Below are 19,122 nucleotides of genomic sequence, written 5' to 3'. Positions count from 1 at the left end.
ATGACGCAAAGCCATATATTTCTACCGACGAAATTTCAGAAATTTGTAGTGCCTTATAAACCAAAAATAAAATCAACGGCATTGGTACCAGTCGTCAAGTCTACTAGACTACCAGCCAACCACAGTTGACCATATCACCTGTTTGAATGTTTAATTTATGTGGGAATAATAAAACCAATAAGATTAATCACATTTATAGAATAATAATCCTACAAAAAAGACCAAAGCCCTCAAAAAAAAAAGGAATTTTTCTATGTAAAATTCAAGATCCAATGTAAATATCAAGCTCCTGTATGAGTGTATGTACTTTATTACATCACTTGGGAACTCATGTATGTACTTACACGCATAATATATTTTCAATACGTTTTTATTTTAGGTGTAGCGAGAGTCATGAGAACAAATAATGTAAATGGAATTTGATCCTAATTCTTTAGGGATGATTTACGAAAGTATGGTTATTTTAAAACTTATTTACACTTTTGCGTCGGAATGAAACTTAATTACGAAATAACTGTCCACGTAGGCTCGGATAAGTTTTTATTTTATTTTTTTATTTTTCAAAGTAAAACCGCTACTACTAAAACCGCTACTTGAGGTAGCGGTTTTACCCTTCATAGATTAATTAAATGTCTCTTTACTTAGAGTACTAATGACAAACCGCTACCTCAAGTAGCGGTTTTGGACTATAACCGCTACTTAAGGTAGCGGTTTGTCACTAAAGAAAAAAATTACCCCAAATGTATCTCCAAGCCTACGTGGACTATATTTACGTAAATAAGTTTCATTCCAATGCAAAACCGTAAATAAGTTTCTTAAAAGCTATATTTTTGTAAATCCAACTTTTTAAAATTTTAATCAAGTAAACTAGTTGATTATCCATTAATGGACTTTTAATGAATTAAACGTGCTTACAATCGACTTTAATTAGAAGAAACATCATTGTAATTTGTAATCCTTTCTTGTTGAGTAAATATTTAGTTGTTTTGTTTGAACAAATTTTTACAAGCTGAAGGAAAGGAGTCCCAGCTAAAAACAGTTTCAATGCTTCATGTCATGCATAATAAGACCAATTTGGTATACTGAGTAAAAATATTGGTCTTTCAAGTTTCAACAGTGTCCAAGATTTTGCATATGTTACGCCATAAACAAAACTGTTCAATTTTAAGACTGGTAGATCAACCTATAAAATAAGGAGTATAAGAAACCAAGAAGAAAATATATGTGAGAATCAAGGTCGGCTCAAGGGTTGAAGGCTCTCCTTCTACTCCTATGAGAGGGGCATAAAAAAATTAAAAAGAGAGGGAAAAAAAATGTATGTAATGTAGGGCGAAGGAAGTTCTGCCACTTTTTTCTCACGCATTTATTTTAAATATGTATTTTCTAATATCAGGAAGAAAGAAAAAAAAATGCTAAATATAGACATCAGATGAGATCCAACCTTTTCATTTTCCAACTAATTTGCTTATGAAAATCTCAAACAACTGTATTCATTCTATTATCTAACCAACACTTTGAAAAGCCGTTAAAAACACGTAAGAGTAAAATAATTACCTTGAGAAAATTTAGGCCTTTGATTTTCCAATTCTGCAAATTTGCAAAAAATCAGGGCAGTGGTTTTTCCAGAATCCATTTTTGTATGGGTTTGCAAAGTTGGGACAAACTAGGGGAAGGGGCGGAACGAGGGAAGAGAGGGGGAAGAAACCAGTAGAACAACAAAATTACTGGAATAAAACTTCTCTCTTCCCTGAGAAAACCGGAAATTTAACCTTTCGATCCATCCTTTCCCTTCCCTTCCCCCTCTAAGGATCTGTGGGGGTTCACCGCCACCTCCCGTTACCTATCACCAACATTGCGGTTGATGACTCGGAGAATAATTTCCATTACCATACATTGTTTGACATTGTCTAGCAATGAGTTGTTTTTCATGTTGCGGAACACTAGCCAAAAATAATGATGAGAAAGAGGTACCTGCAGAAGAGCAGCAAAATGAAACGGAGGGAACCGGTGGTGAACCTGTTGTTAAGCCATCAATCGCAAGTAAAAGAGCATCAAAAATGGCATCAATAAGGGCCTCTTTAAAGGCTAGCGTCAAGGACATCCTATTAGTCAAATCCAAATTGTCATTCGCAAACATATCTTTCAAAACAGGTGATAAATGGCTTCTCTTTCATAAATTTTCTGCTGTTATGCATGATTATGCTAGGCATGAACATTTTGGGCTATGAAATTTTGGGGCATGTCTAACACAGTCACAAGCATTGTATCAGAAATCATAGTTTGTGAATGTGCTAATAAGGTCTATGAACTTTCTTTCTTTCTGTATCAGACAGCAGCAGGCACAGATACATTCAAGAAGAGATAGCTAAATACGGAAAGGGGAACATCACCGCCAAGATATTCACCTATAGGGAACTATGTGATGCAACTAACAACTTTAGATCTGAGAATTTACTCGGCGAGGGTGGCTTTGGTAGGGTTCACAAGGGATACGTAGACAGCTTAAAGCAGGTAATACATTTTCTATCCCGCCCCTTCTTTGTGCATCTGTTCAGCAACGAAATGAAAATGACAAAAAATATATTCAGGTTGTCGCAGTAAAACAGCTAGATAGAAATGGATTCCAAGGGAACAAAGAGTTCCTTGTAGAAGTTTTGATGTTGAGCCTTCTTCACAATCCTTACCTTGTGAATTTGGTAGGATATTGTGCTGAAGGCCCTCAAAGACTTTTAGCGTACGAGTTTATGGAAAACGGATCCCTTGAGGATCACCTTCTTGGTAATGCCAATGTCTGAACTCTGAACCATAGAATGAATGTTTAATGTTGCTGGCTTGCTGCCTTTCCCTATCCAACCGACCAAATTATTTCTTCTGTTTGTTGGCTTCCCCTTTTTTTACAGAACTAAAACCAAACAGGAAGCCGTTAACTTGGAAGACCAGAATGAAGATTGCAGCAGGCGCAGCAAAAGGTCTCGAGTACCTTCATGATATTGCCAACCCGCCAGTAATTTACAGGGACTTCAAAGCATCAAACATACTACTAGACAAAAATTTTAACCCAAAGCTCTCAGATTTCGGCCTGGCAAAGTTAGGCCCCACAGGAAACGAGACCCACGTGAGTACAAGGGTTATGGGAACATATGGCTACTGCGCCCCAGAATATGCATCAACAGGCCAACTGACAACAAAGTCTGATGTCTATAGTTTCGGGGTTGTGTTCCTTGAGATCATCTCCGGGAGGAGAGTCATCGATACTAACAGATCAAGTGAAGAGCAGAATCTAGTGCTTTGGGTAATGTTAAATAATTACCATTACTTTGATGTGATTTTTATTGATAAATCTCTGCTATAGATCATCTAGGAATGATGATGAGCCAGGCTAACAAGTACTGGAATCTTTATCAAATGCAATTATCATTATGTATAGCATACAACAATGTGTTGTAAATCCTCATTAGTTAATAGAAGCAGCAAAGACATCTAGCTATTCGAAAGAGGGAAACTTAGACATACCAATAGACACCCGTTGCACTAAAAAAAAAGGGATTCACACAAGGAAATAGCAAAGAGATTAACGAGATAGGAAAACAATAGCAAAAGGCTATATTCTTACGACCAATGCTACAAGTTATACATCAAAGAAATGCATCAAAATTCAAAACTAGCTTTTAATTTATTAGTAACTGACTAAGGTCAAATACCACAGAGTATAGTTTGAAGTTCTTGAGTAACAAGTTTTCTGCAAATTTTATTGGAATTCAAGTATAATAACGAAAAGCTATCCAAATTAGCATATCATTTAAAATAAAAATGTATCTTCATTAAATTGCCAAAAATAGGTCCCTGCATCTATTGGTATAAAGCCTTTTATGTTATATGAACTTACAGCAAAGTTCAACTAATATTACAATTACTATCAATTTTTCAGCTACAAACTTGTTATCCAGCTAGCTGAGCGAAAATTATTCACAACCTATTTCTGTGATTGCAGGCACAGCCTTTGTTCAAAGACAAGAGTAAGTTTCACTTAATGGCCGACCCTTTACTAGAGGGTGACTATCCAATGAAGAATCTCTACCAAGCACTAGGAATTGCAGCTATGTGTTTACAAGAAGAAGCTAGCACACGCCCTTACATCAGTGACGTGGTTATTGCACTTGAATATCTATCTACAGAAAAATCTGTGAACTTGGAGGATTATGAAGAAGAAGGAGATGACGATGATGAAGCAAAAGATGGGGGAGAGAGTGACCAGCTAGGCAACGGCACAGCAAAAGAAGGAAAAAAAAGCTGACACAATGACATCTTCAGGTGCTAGATTTTTTAGGTTATGCTACAATGCCTACAAATCTACAATTGTACAGAAATTTCCTGAATGTCTTCTATCGATGTACCCACTTTCCATTTTAAGGCATCTTATTTGATGTTGCCAACTTATACTTTAGGGTCGTTTGGTTCATTAGGGAAGTGTAAATTCCCATGAAATTTCAATTTGTGGGAAATAAATTCCATCATCAAAATCATGGGAATTCAACAAATTTGTTTGGTTAAAAATGGAGGCAGTAAATTTCCATGGGAATTTCAACTTACCAAGGGGGGTAAGGTAAGTGAATTCCCATGTTTTGCGGGAAGTCAAAATTCCCATGAATTTTGATTGCCCCCATTTTCACTTTTTTGTGTCAACCAAACAAGAGGGTGAAAATGAAATTCATGTGAATTTTGACTTCCCACAAAATTTTTAGCAAACCAAACAAGGCCTTTATTCTATTCTTGGCAATCAAAATTTACCATCTTTTTTACAATAATTACACCTTTTTCACCTTCTCTTACTTAATTCACTTTTTTGTAATACTAACCCACTTTTTTGCACTCTCTCTACTTTATGAGTTTATGTACATTTTTCTTACATTCACTCACCTTTCCTAGAAATAATAATCTACAGTAACTGGGTACATTAAAAGAAACTGGAGGGAGTTATATTAGCACCTGAACTGCACAGATTCTCCTAAAACAAAGTACAATTCATAAATAGCTTTAGATTTACCAGTTACCACCCAGGTATCCATGTCTGGATCATAATATAACAAAGAAACAGCAGCAGAAACTAACAACCTACTTCTAAACAAGGATAAGTAAGCATCTAATGATGAGAAAAGTTGAGCTGATCAATGATGAAAACAGAATGTAATTTCAAGGACATCAGTGAATCAGTGATCAGACCGAATTCAGAAAATCAAAAGGCATTTGACATTTGAACAAGATCAAAACAAACAATTTCAGAATGACAAATGCAATACAAGAAACAATTTTTTTACGATAATTTCTTATATCATTGAACTGTGAACACCATTCATGGAGTTATACAATAACCAACACAATATATGCATTTTAAAAACCAAAAATTACGAGTAAGAAGTGAAAAGATACAATAGGTGCATATTAATATGACTATATGGAAATTGCAATCAGTCACATCAATGGTTGATAAACTTGATAGTAAAATACAAGCTTTCCGGTTTAGTGGGTACCTCAAGCTCTTTTGCCAAGGTGAAATTTTGCTGGATGATGGCATCTAATCACTAAACTTCATAAAAGAATTTTGGGAAATGACCAGGTAGAATACCCACATGTTTGACTACATGCAAATTACCAACTTATTTTAGCTACTAGCTCCCAGGTTGTTGGAGATCAATGTCCCAGGCTGAAGCCAATTGCAGCATGAGTTGATCTGGAGTTGCTCCTTCCCATTCCTCAGGGAGCTCTATAGAAGAAGAAGCATCATGCAGACTAAACAAAAGGTCCCTCTTCACTTCAATAGGAATATTAAATATGTCGGGTCCATTTTCAACAACCAAATCCAGCAACTGCAGGGAAAAATCAATGTGCAATTAGCACAAGGAAATTTCATGCTGAGAAATTTGATGACATTGCTAATGCAAAAGTTCAAAATCAAAAAATAACAAATGACAGATAGCACATCACATTTTTTTTAAGAATAAGAGCACACAACATTTTCCACCAACTCTCTTTATTCATTTGTTATTGATTACTGTATAGCTAGGAAGACAGTGAATAGCAAACAGATGAGCCAGACACAGAAGTTGAAGAAATCAAAACCAAACTGCCTGAAATCAAACTAAATGATTATGCAAAAGTGACTTTCTGGCTGCACAACTGGGCATTATCTATCATACATCCGACCTAAAGACAATTAAACCCCCAACCTCAAAACCAAGTTATGCACCATTTGTAACACATTGTCAGAAATAAATACTGTACTCAAGCAACACATTGGAACAACAATTACTCCTCTAAAGGCCTAAGAAACTCCACATTAAAGACCTAAGAAAACTCCACATTCAAGATTATTCCCCGCTGTTTATTAACATAGTTATCCCAACTAGATGACATACATTCCCTTTAAAAGTACAAGAAATGTGTGTCTGAGCAGACCACCAAAGTAACAACAAAACAGTGACTGCACTATTCAAGCTTCTCTCCACCCATTCATGACCTCATTCTGTTGCCACTATTCTTCTCAATCCTTAAATATCCTCATTGATTTTGAATAGTACTAGTGATAGTAGCAGTTTCTAGCACTAGGAAAGTATCACCAAATTCTAACCAAAACACTTGGAAACAGTCAGAGAAGACCACCATACTACATCTATCAACAGATATTTATGTCCATTGGAGCAAGCAATCAATCTCGCTATCGCATCGAAAAAGCAAAAGATTTTTACGTGGAATATAGAAACAAGCAGTTCAGATTGGGCCAATATAAGAAATGGTTGAACCATACCTGTTGAACCCAAGACAAACTTAAATCATATAAGTTCTGCTCCACCACGAATGGCATGATAGCATTCATAACCTCAACTGCCACCTCATTGGAGAGTTGATCAAACACAGGACCAGATTTATCCATGAGCTTCACAAGCAAAGAATCATCCCCTGTTGATACAACCTCAGCATATGCCGTATCCATATCACCCACTTGAACAGCATCCATTGCATTGCTCCAAGAAGTCCAAACAGGATCACGTTCGGGTTCATTATTGTCACAGCCCATTGCCTCCAGTTCTCGGACAGCTACTCTTGTTGGCCTTACTGTTGTGCTGTCTTCCCCAGCACCTCTTATTGCGGCTAGCGTAGCCTCATCCTTTGAAGCCTGCCAAACACTCCTTGCTGAGGGACCTTCACCAAGTCTGACATTTCCAGTCCCTTTGTCCCAAGCTCTACGAGCACTAAACTGGTCATTCTCATGCTCGGATCTTGGAGATCTGCCATCAACAGAATTGCTGCCAGCATCTCTTCTATTACCAGGTTGACCATTTTTAGAAGCACCATATGAATGAAAGTCCCAGGGCTCCTGATGTTCAGATCTCCAAGGTCCCGCCCTACCCCTCATGCTTGGAGACACTCCTTCAGAAGCAGTAAACCGATCACCAAATGGAAGCCTCCCTCCATAGTCAAGGTAGCCATTATACCTGCCAGGACGATTGGAAGATCCATCATAACCTGACCGAAAGTTACCAACCCGCCTGCTTGATGATATGGACAAATCATGAGCCATATCTTCAACCACCCTCTCCAGACCCCGTACTCTATTCTCCAGAGTTACCATGCTGTCGTGTGATCCACCCATGAACTCCTAACATATAAATAACCTTTAGTCATAAGTTTATAACAGATCCATAACCTACAGTAAATATGCAGATAAAAATACGCACCTGCAACATATTCATCACATGAGCCTGTTGTCTTTCTAACTGCAGCAACTGCCTCTGAATAGCCAGCCAATTTCCCTTACCATTCATGAGAGATCCATCAGTTTGTCCATCGGCTTTAGAAAAACTAAGACCCCTATCTTCAAGGCCAGATGTTCCAGGTCTCAAATCTTTCCCACTTACCACATCATCAACACATTTGACTCGCATATAACCATCATTTTCTCGTTGTCTAGACGGTATGTTGGCAGGCATTTTATCTGTGCTATCCTTGTTTTCTCCTGAGTTTATCTCTACCTCTCCACCATTAGCATTTGAGGGATTAAGACATTTACGTGGAACAACAACTTCTACTGGCAAATCATCTGAACCTCCTTTTTCAAGCTTTTGAAAGAATTCTGGATTCAAATTTTTATCAGAGAATGCAGGCAACTTTTTCTTCAGTATTCCAACAGCTTTATCTGAATAGTTCCCGTTCTTTGTTTTCCCAACAGAATCAGATGATGTGGCATTATTTGACAAATCACGGGGAGAAGACTCTTCATTTCGCTGGTCAGATTTCATATGTTTCTGCTTATCATTATCTGGCAAATCATTTCCCGCGACTAAAGAATTGTCATAGAACAGATAGAAGTAATCAGCACATAAAATAGCACAATGAAAAAATGTGATCACTTTAAGACTACAATGAAAGAAATGGGATCACTTAAAGACGACAAAAAACTGTACAATGAAATTTTTTTACCTTTCCTATCGTCCGAGGCCACATCTACAGCCTTTCCTGACAGCTTCTTCCAATGCTGTAGCGCTTCTGTCATGCTCTCTCTAACTGGCTTAATCTGGTCATATAAGATAAAATAGATGGCAGTGTGTTACAAAAAAAAAAAAAAAAGATTTTAAAAAATACAAAAACTTATAAAAGAGCAAAAAAAAAAATATACATAAAGGTACAAGGATAGAGTCAAATTCGGAATGCAGTGAAATCTCATTAAAGAAAACTTACATAACACTGCTACAAACACTACAAAATGAATTCAACAGCAAAACAATTGCGGTGCAGAAACAATTGCAACATTGATCCAATTAGGAGAGAGAGGAACCTAGGCTTTAACTTGTTCATAAGCTACTCGATCTTGTCTCAGTCAAAACTCAGCTCTACAGAATTTGACTCAAGCTCTCAGCTGGATACCGTAAAAAGCTGGCATAATGTCCATTAAGGAGCAAAGCTTGACATGGAAAGCTCATGACCAGGCTCAAATATATCAATTTAGTAAAAATTTCCGTTATTTTTGTTCTTTGCTCTTCCGATTTGAGATGTTCTATTTAATTCTTTCAAGTTCTGCAGTTTTTTTCCTTTTGTGGCAAAAAATTTCCCAACTTTCTCCCCAACCTTAACGAAGGGAATATGAGTTAATTGTATGCAATACTCCTTCCGTCCCTAATTACTTGCACCATGACCATTTGCACGGGATTTTATGCAAGTGAATAAGCAGATACAAGAGGGAAAAGAGAGAGAGAGTATGGGACCCAGCTCAAGAGAAAGTAGAGAAAAAATTCCAAAAACGAGAGATTGGGCAAGTAAATTGAAACACCGCATAAAGGAAAATTGGGCAAGTAAAATAGGACAAAGGAAAATTGGGCAAGTAAAATAGGACAAAGTAAATTGAATCTATCTCTTCACTAATACTAATCCTCAAAGTATTAGTGAAGAGATAGATTCATGATTACCATAGCTTAAAAGAATAGTAGTAAATTGGATTTCATGATTTAGGCTCGAACTACTTGAGCTCGTAACTATGTTACCACCCCAAGCTTTTAATCCCTTAATGTTTAACATGATTCCACCAAAAAAAAAAATGCAACAGTTGTATTACTCATATCCTCCCTAAACACTTGATTAAGTTGGATCTAATGGAAAATCCAATCATGAGATTATAAATTATATGTAATTTAAAACATGAAACAACTTATCCAGACATTCCAAACTAGCTTGACATGACAACTAGAGAAAAATTAAAAACTCACTTCAATAGCTGCAAAAACAAAAGAAACAAAATACTTTATAGCAGTAATTTTCAACTACTGCAATGTTTCATCCTAGCAGTCAAGAAGAAAGATAGGCAACCTCTCTGAAATAGACCGCCTACAACTTACCTTTTCAAACTACACAAGCAGCAAGGACCACTTGCAGGTGTTATAGGCTTATAGCTAAGATTTTAAACTAGCTAAAAAAAAAAGGACCAATAAATCAATCAATTAGTAAAAAAAAAAAAAGGTGGAAGCAACCACTATGATCCAGCAGTTACATAGCATTCAAGTGTTCCAGGTTCCAGTATGAGAGATAAAAGAAGGGAGAAAGGTTCAGGGTCAGGTGGTATCATAAATTTGTAAGCGAAAAGCCAGATAGTCTTTGTTCACCTCATATATACATAATTTACATGAGTTAAACAGATCCCAGTGCCAAACCAATCATCAGTTCTATTTAACAACTTCCAGTAGGCAATCGTTCAATGTCATCTATTTCATAATCAATATATAACCATTCCCTGCATCTCATGCATTCACATTGAAGGCTAAATAGGGCATTCCTGTCCAAAATTAATTCTTGTTTTGGCACAAATGATCCAAAACACATTACATAAAGAAGATGATAAGTTTTTGTATTGGTCAGCAAGAACCATTACTCGTAGTACCAATTATGGATTTAGGTATGAAGCAAGGATATAATTTAACTGACACGTTACCAATATAATCATCAAACATAGTTTATGCTGATTGATACATTCCACTACCAGCTCAAAGCAAGAGTGTCAATGATTATATCAGTTAGGTGAAACAAAACACAACAAAAACCTTGTGTCGATATTCCATTATTGTGGACACCAAAATCCAGAGTAACACAAATTAACCACTAAAAGCCACATAAACAAGGATAGTAATGCAATTTTAGTAAATGTTCAATGAAGCTACCTTGTCAAAGCGACAAGCCTCTAAAGCAGTCAAGGTTGACGATGCTCCATTTTTAACCAAGTCAGTTGAATGCAGTGCCAGTGCTATCAATGCCTCAGCAGCAGCCTTGCGGGTAGCCCAATCTGTGCTAGCGAGGCAATCATGAATGCTTTTCAGTAAAGGGTCTAAGTTTGCGGGTGTTATAGCCCCTACCTGAAAAGGAGTTTGCAACCAAAGATATTACAAATTAACAGCTTGAACAATACAAAGATTAATTAAAATTTGCTATGCGAACTAGCAAAACAGGAAACACAGGCTTGGTTCATATTCTTAATATGATATCTTTGCAACTTGCTATACAAATACAAAAATTTCTCATTTGGTTGCACCCTTTTCTTGACTCTCAATACCCCCTCTTCATCCTATTTTTAGATGATCAGCTCACATGCATCCCTCCTAGATATATAAAAATCACAGCATCATCAATCTTCAAAAACCATTTAGTCCTTCCGTAACCATTCCAACCACTAGAAGTATAGAACACAAACTAACATGAATTCTTCTCTTTCCTCATCTTTTGCTCTTTCCTATCCATAACTTTTTCAATCATATCAAACCCAACAAAACTCCTAAAATCATTGCACACTAACAATTCCCACAAGATTAGCCAAATATCAAAGCATTGATCATCAATCACACAAACACAAGCTCATAACATATCAAGTACATAATCAAAACACAATAAAAATCCGAAATTCGAAGGCGAAAACCGGACCTGAGACAAGCTAGAAACAACAGGCAAGAGAGCAGACTTCGCAAAGAAATTAGGACTATTCAAGTACTTGCAAACCCTAGGACAAAGCTTCTGAAACGACGAAAGCTGCGGATTGACAGCACAATCAACCACTCTCCCCAAACACATTGCAGCTCCAACTTGAACCCCTTTATTATTCTCCCCCATTGCCTCAAACAAAGGCCTCACAAACAAAGAAACAACCCCATTTTCAGAATTCTCCCCTTTTATATAAATCCCAGATAAATTCCCAATTGCATCTTTACAAGCTTCTCTAACCCCAGAATCTGGGTCCCTCAACCTCTTAGCAATGTGAGCAATGATCTTCACTAAGTGGGTCCCAGTTGAATCAGGGTGGGACCCACAAACGGCGGCAAGAAGGCGAATTGATTCCTTCTTAACGGAGGGTTTTGATTGGTCGGAGGAAGAAGAATCGAAGAGACAGTTTAACAGCATTGGAACGGCGTCGTTTTGAAGGGTTTGAATGAGGGTTTCAAGCTCTTCAATGGCGATCTGGTGGGTATCTCTGTCTGATAACTTGGAGATTGAATTGAGGATTCTTTGCTTCAATTCCACCATTGCTAAGTGAGAAGAGAGAGAAGATGAAGATGGTGGTACTGTAGATTGTGCTGGTGTTGTTGTTGTGGGTTTTGTGGATTTCGAGGATTTGGGTCCTTGAGACCCCATTTTCGTTTAACTTTTTCTGGGAATTTGAAGAATGTAAATGAATTTGAGCAGGAATCAGAGCTTTAATGGCGGAAATGAGATCTAGGTAGATTGATGAAATGGAGTGAGAGTGTTTGGGTTTTTTGAATTTGTTGAATTTCTTTGATTTTTTTTGAATTTTGAAGAATTTTGAACAATTTTGGGGTCACTTTAGCAAGACGGAAGTGTATGAACTACTCTGATTTGAAGGGGAAATTGAAATGTTGGATGTGTGGGTCATTATTAGTTTCGTGACTTCTAGCTTGAGTTTCTCGCCTGAATAGTGACTACCAAGGGACAAAATTGGCATATTTTTGGGCAAAACGTTATCCCACTAAAATCCCATGTTAGCATTATTACGATAAATTTGATACCGGAGAGTCTATTCTGATTTATTGAACTGAACTGCACTGATTGGAGCTCAAATGAGCTGATTGCAGCTAAATTGAATATTTTCTGAGAGAAAGAAATTAGTGATTGAACTGATTGAAGCTGAACTAAACTAAACTAAAATTAAGCTGGAAAAGAACAAACCCTTATTTTAACAAAACTTGATAATACTCGTATAAGAATATCTTCATTATTTTCTTAGAGTTTCCGTTTAATAGCCGCCAAAAAGGTAGTGTATGAGACTACCAACTTGTTGTTTGAGTATGGGGACGAGTCGGGATGATAGGCGTGACGGGAGTTAATGAGGCAAAGGAGAGAGAATGCTTGTGAAGGAGAGAGGTAGGTCTTCTCTTTTTGGCTTTGTTCCTTCATTATAAAAGGGTTAAGAGACTTCATCTCTTTTTAGCTTTGTTCCTTCATTATAAAAGGGTTAAGAGACTTCATCTCTTTTTAGCTTCGTTCCTCCATTGTCAAAGGGATAGAGGTGGTTCTTCATCTTTTTTTGCTTCGTTCCTCCATAGTCAAAGAGAGAAGGTGGGTTTCTCTTTGGAGCATTTACATACGTTATTTGACGGAGTGATAATGACAATATAAGTCTACATCATCACCAAAGGGAAACTATAATACTCCCTCCGTTTTCTTTTATTTGCATCAGTTTGACCGGCACATTTACCGAAATGCAACTTTGACCATTAATATCTTTAATAATTAATTAGTAAAAATTTTAACAAAATTATATTATTGAACTAGACATTATGACGAATCTAATGGTATATTATATAGTAACATTTATTTATTTTATAGAGATGAAAAATCAAGTCAACTATGGTATGTGAATAGTGCAAAAAACAAAGTGATGCATTTAAAAAAAAAAATGGAGGGAGTAATATTCTAACAATATTTGCTCACTCTACATCAGATCTGTGAGGATATAACACAGAACTTTGTTAATATAGGATATAAATGGGGGTCGACTCTAGTTTTATCCATGAAAAATGTAAATTTAGACATTCATTTTCAAAGTTATCATTTGATAAACAACTATAGAGTAATATTTATCAAGTTTTTTAGTTTTCTTTTGGCGAACACTAATGTTTATCAAGATTATTAACTTGTATTTTCCCAAGTTTAATAATTACCTTTTTTAAAATTAAGTTCACCTTGGATTTTTGAATCCCCAACCAAACATTCGAAAGTTCTTGGTGTTCCTAGAAATGCCTGGAATTTTCAGATGCTTGCCCGGGGATCTGAAAATCCCAACTTGCTTGGATTCCCAAGATCTCCAATCGCTTCTCATGGTTGAACAAAAAAAAAAAAATCACCGACTTGCTGGCATCGATCCCCTTGCTTTTCTGAATCCTCAACATCCTGCTTCCTTGAGCCTCGACAACAGTTGTAGTTTGGTTGAATTTTTTAGAGGCTTTGTTTGGTGGTGGTTGAATTATGTAGTGGTTGAATTGATATGGAAAAGTAAAAGTGGCAGTTGAAATTCAAAAAATGGAGGTGAATAAGTCTGTTCATATAAAAATATGGGTGTTACTATACCAGGCAAAAAGCGAGTGTGGGTTAGTACCCCTGAATAAACGAAATTTTCATTCAAAAAATGGTATTCTTTTTTTTTTAAAAAAAAAAAAAAAAAAAAAAAAAAAAAAAAAAAAAAAACCTCTTGTCTAAGACTAGCCCCAATTTCTCAACATGAGAAACGTTTTGTGTTTGTCTAATGGCAAAAAATAAAAGCATAAACATCCTGTTGGTAAATAAACGAGGATAAATTGATTCCAGTAATGTGTTTGATATGTGCGGAACGTAGACAACAATATGTAAAGCGTAAATTTGAGAAAAATAAAAGTAGACTATAAATGAGTTGAACAAATGATGGATATATACGTGGTTTGGCCAAATTAGACCTACGTCCACAGGAAAGGGATGATATTTTCTTATTAGTTTTCACAAAGGATAAACAAAATATATAATAAAGAAGATACAAGACTCTATATCTCACAAAATATCTCAATGGAGTTGCATATTTGCTTGAATTGGTTAGATTAATCAACATCAGGTAACCTTAATGAAATCCTAGATTATTCCACAAGGAATATCATTAGCGGCCTTCATAAGCATACCTGAAAATAGGAAGCAAAAACATCTTCACTGAACTAGGCATATAAGTGTTATATAAGGCACATTAATGCCACTTCTCCGGCCTCGACAATCCTTCGTAAAACAGCTCTAACCTTATCTTATCGGAATTGAGCATATGACATATCGTTGGAAATCTCTTGAAACAAGTTGTCACCTCCAACTAGAATCACCTGGCCCAAAGATTACTTTTTGGATTGAGAGATATGTGCTTTTGAAGGTGTCTCTTTGCCATTTTACTAGCTTCCAATTTGAATCGCGTCCAACTTGCTTCCTTGTTCTTCCTCCTTTTATTTTCTCAACAACAATGGCAGATTATTCACCTACACTCATACAATACCCGCACCACAACAAACCTTGGCCTAACCCCAAATCCCCAATAAAACTATGGCGTCTTCGCCACCAAATATTTAACGAGAATCCTAAGATTAAAATACAAAGTATAGAAATTAAGGGGCGTGGTTAACCCTAAAGCTAGGTGTTTCTGTTAGAGATATGAGATATCGGAAAATATTGTGTAATATATTTTCCGTAGATATCATTCAGAGAATAATATATTTAGTATTATCTTATGTTAAGATATTATTTAGAGAATATATCATTAGGATATATCTTTTAGGAATATTGTTTCCTATCTTATGTTCGTAGGTTTTGTATAAATACTCAGCCTATTGATGAATAATGATGAAGCAATACAAAAAAGCTATTCATTCTATTTCTTCTCCCTAATTTGTCATGGTATCAAGAGCAGGTTAAATCTTGGGACCGCTCACAAAAATTTCCCCCCTGCCGGTGGGTTAGAAAGTTGTTAAACCCACCGGTGGGATTCAAAATTTTGCTTCCGCTATGCAATATTAATACTCTTTAAATTTTTATTTATTCTTTGGGTTGGTACACGTTAATCATATGTGTATGTGAATTTTTTTTTTTTTTTTTTTTTTTTTGTGGGAGTATGTGAGTGGACTTCCTCCACTATAACACGTCTTTGGAGATGAAGACATTAAATAGCGTTATGCTTGACGCAATATTTATAAAAAAAAAAAAAAACGGCTCTCTTGTGTCGTGAGACAAGATATATTTGATTCTCCTTGTGCCGTGAGACAAGGTTTGTGAGTTGATTCGAGCATGATTTTGCTCCTTTGGATTTCAGTGTGGTTTACTCTAAAAGACCAATTTGAGTGTGGTTTACTCTGAAAGACCAATAAGAAATTTGAGTGTGGTTTACTCTGACAAACTAATATTTGATTGGAGCTCGGTTTTGCTCTAGAAAAACCAAAAATTGTTATATTTACAGGTTCGAAAAGAATGGTGTTCCTGTTTGATTAATGACAGATGAGTTCGAAAAGATGAACGTTCTCATCATTGAAAAAGACGAAAAAATTGAAGGAGACATTACAAGAGTGTGCATCTCGGCTTCAACAAATTGAAGAATTTCCAATCGCAACGTTCGTAAAACTGCCGTTACGATTGCGGGAGGGTGTTAGAGATATGAGATATCGGAAAATATTGTGTAATATATTTTCCGTAGATATCATTCAGAGAATAATATATTTAGTATTATCTTATGTTAAGATATTATTTAGAGAATATATCATTAGGATATATCTTTTAGGAATATTGTTTCCTATCTTATGTTCGTAGGTTTTGTATAAATACTCAGCCTATTGATGAATAATGATGAAGCAATACAAAAAAGCTATTCATTCTATTTCTTCTCACAAAAATTTGTCATGGTATCAAGAGCAGGTTAAATCTTGGGACCGCTCACAAAAATTTCCCCCCTGCCGGTGGGTTAGAAAGTTGTTAAACCCACCGGTGGGATTCAAAATTTTGCTTCCGCTATGCAATATTAATACTCTTTAAATTTTTATTTATTCTTTGGGTTGGTACACGTTAATCATATGTGTATGTGAATTTTTTTTTTTGGGAGATTTTTTTTTTTTTTTTTTTTTTTGTGGGAGTATGTGAGTGGACTTCCTCCACTATAACACGTCTTTGGAGATGAAGACATTAAATAGCCTTATGCTTGACGCAATATTTATAAAAAAAAAAAAAAAAAAACGGCTCTCTTGTGTCGTGAGACAAGATATATTTGATTCTCCTTGTGCCGTGAGACAAGGTTTGTGAGTTGATTCGAGCATGATTTTGCTCCTTTGGATTTCAGTGTGGTTTACTCTAAAAGACCAATTTGAGTGTGGTTTACTCTGAAAGACCAATAAGAAATTTGAGTGTGGTTTACTCTGACAAACTAATATTTGATTGGAGCTCGGTTTTGCTCTAGAAAAACCAAAAATTGTTATATTTACAGGTTCGAAAAGAATGGTGTTCCTGTTTGATTAATGACAGATGAGTTCGAAAAGATGAACGTTCTCATCATTGAAAAAGACGAAAAAATTGAAGGAGACATTACAAGAGTGTGCATCTCGGCTTCAACAAATTGAAGAATTTCCAATCGCAACGTTCGTAAAACTGCCGTTACGATTGCGGGAGGGTGTTAGAGATATAAGATATCGGAAAATATTGTGTAATATATTTTCCGTAGATATCATTCAGAGAATAATATATTTAGTATTATCTTATGTTAAGATATTATTTAGAGAATATATCATTAGGATATATCTTTTAGGAATATTGTTTCCTATCTTATGTTCGTAGGTTTTGTATAAATACTCAGCCTATTGATGAATAATGATGAAGCAATACAAAAAAACTATTCATTCTATTTCTTCTCACAAAAATTTGTCATGGTATCAAGAGCAGGTTAAATCTTGGGACCGCTCACAAAAATTTCCCCCCTACCGGTGGGTTAGAAAGTTGTTAAACCCACCGGTGGGATTCAAAATTTTGCTTCCGCTATGCAATATTAATACTCTTTAAATTTTTATTTATTCTTTGGGTTGGTACACGTTAATCATATGTGTATGTGAATTTTTTTTTTTGGGAGATTTTTTTTTTTTTTTTTTTTTTTTTTTGTGGGAGTATGTGAGTGGACTTCCTCCACTATAACACGTCTTTGGAGATGAAGACATTAAATAGCGTTATGCTTGACGCAATATTTATAAAAAAAAAAAAAAAAAAAAAAAACGGCTCTCTTGTGTCGTGAGACAAGATATATTTGATTCTCCTTGTGCCGTGAGACAAGGTTTGTGAGTTGATTCGAGCATGATTTTGCTCCTTTGGATTTCAGTGTGGTTTACTCTAAAAGACCAATTTGAGTGTGGTTTACTCTGAAAGACCAATAAGAAATTTGAGTGTGGTTTACTCTGACAAACTAATATTTGATTGGAGCTCGGTTTTGCTCTAGAAAAACCAAAAATTGTTATATTTACAGGTTCGAAAAGAATGGTGTTCCTGTTTGATTAATGACAGATGAGTTCGAAAAGATGAACGTTCTCATCATTGAAAAATACGAAAAAATTGAAGGAGACATTACAAGAGTGTGCATCTCGGCTTCAACAAATTGAAGAATTTCCAATCGCAACGTTCGTAAAACTGCCGTTACGATTGCGGGAGGGTGTTAGAGATATAAGATATCGGAAAATATTGTGTAATATATTTTCCGTAGATATCATTCAGAGAATAATATATTTAGTATTATCTTATGTTAAGATATTATTTAGAGAATATATCATTAAGATATATCTTTTAGGAATATTGTTTCCTATCTTATGTTCGTAGGTTTTGTATAAATACTCAGCCTATTGATGAATAATGATGAAGCAATACAAAAAAACTATTCATTCTATTTCTTCTCCCTAATTTGTCAGTTTCTCATTTTCTCGTGAGCTTTCTTTCTGCCATTGAAGCTTCTAGAAAGCTTTTAGATTCTATAACATTGTTCTGCATAATTTTCATTATCTTCCACCATGGATTCTCCTCTAATTGAAGTGAATTGTTGCAAAATTTGAGTTTTCTAGATTTCTCAACCTCCATTGTTGAGGATAAATAAAGGTGGGTTCATGTTATTAGTTATGTCATTTGGAGCGGTTAATGTGAGCTGACAAATATATCCCTAATTTATTGAGGGAAAAACCCATAATACTTTCTTAAGATGATTGGAATATTTCTCATTTTGAGAAACTTATATTTACCCCTCATGTACAAATATACAACTATCGATCAATGTAAATAGAGAAGCTACATACTTATCTAGTGATTTTCGTTTGAATCAACGTTCATGCTACATTTCTATTGTATTACAACATGTAACGTGACAACTAAAGCCGAACAAACAAACACAAAATGACGAAAAGCAAATGTGTAAGAATTATTTAGAGGATGAACCATCACCAATTCACCACTTTGGCGCGGAGGAAGGTAGGGCCAACAACGCATGTGTATCCCATGACATTGAGTGGAAATCACCATTTGTAAAATGACATTGACACAACTTTTTTCTTCTTCTAATAATGTCAG

The 19,122-nt window shown here is 35.7% G+C and overlaps 2 protein-coding genes across 2 annotated transcripts; one reads left to right on the top strand and one right to left on the bottom strand.

Annotated features, from left to right (window-relative positions):
• Positions 1-1,913: 1,913 nt before the first annotated feature.
• On the top strand, positions 1,914-5,576 carry LOC145575708 (putative serine/threonine-protein kinase PBL23). The gene is made up of 6 exons (XM_081633529.1): positions 1,914-2,151; positions 2,330-2,511; positions 2,589-2,778; positions 2,901-3,292; positions 3,992-4,259; positions 5,470-5,576. Exons 1-6 carry the CDS (start codon positions 1,914-1,916, stop codon positions 5,574-5,576), a joined length of 1,377 nt encoding a protein of 458 aa, XP_081489655.1.
• LOC145574929 (microtubule-associated protein TORTIFOLIA1-like) lies at positions 5,295-12,419 on the bottom strand. The gene is made up of 6 exons (XM_081632815.1): positions 11,455-12,419; positions 10,701-10,892; positions 8,476-8,569; positions 7,734-8,335; positions 6,803-7,654; positions 5,295-5,864 (listed from the first exon to the last, which is right to left on the bottom strand). The coding sequence occupies exons 1-6, from the start codon at positions 12,157-12,159 to the stop codon at positions 5,667-5,669; spliced, it is 2,643 nt and encodes an 880-aa protein (XP_081488941.1). The 5' UTR covers positions 12,160-12,419; the 3' UTR covers positions 5,295-5,666.
• Positions 12,420-19,122: the final 6,703 nt, after the last annotated feature.

Source organism: Chenopodium album, chromosome 13, assembly GCF_948465745.1.
Source record: "Chenopodium album chromosome 13, dcCheAlbu1.1, whole genome shotgun sequence".
NCBI lineage: Eukaryota > Viridiplantae > Streptophyta > Magnoliopsida > Caryophyllales > Amaranthaceae > Chenopodium > Chenopodium album.
This window is presented reverse-complemented; position numbering and strand designations above follow the sequence as displayed.

Excerpts from the sequence above, each read along its gene's own strand:
- LOC145575708 (XM_081633529.1), top strand. The coding sequence starts at position 1,914 with ATGAGTTGTTTTTCATGTTGCGGAACACTAGCCAAAAATAATGATGAG. Across the intron at positions 2,779-2,900 it reads CCTTGAGGATCACCTTCTTG|AACTAAAACCAAACAGGAAG; the intron begins GTAATGCCAATG and ends CTTTTTTTACAG. Across the intron at positions 4,260-5,469 it reads GGGAGAGAGTGACCAGCTAG|TCACATCAATGGTTGATAAA; the intron begins GCAACGGCACAG and ends AATTGCAATCAG.
- LOC145574929 (XM_081632815.1), bottom strand. The coding sequence starts at position 12,159 with ATGGGGTCTCAAGGACCCAAATCCTCGAAATCCACAAAACCCACAACA. Across the intron at positions 8,570-10,700 it reads AGGCTTGTCGCTTTGACAAG|ATTAAGCCAGTTAGAGAGAG; the intron begins GTAGCTTCATTG and ends TTATATGACCAG. Across the intron at positions 7,655-7,733 it reads ATGTGATGAATATGTTGCAG|GAGTTCATGGGTGGATCACA; the intron begins GTGCGTATTTTT and ends TTTATATGTTAG.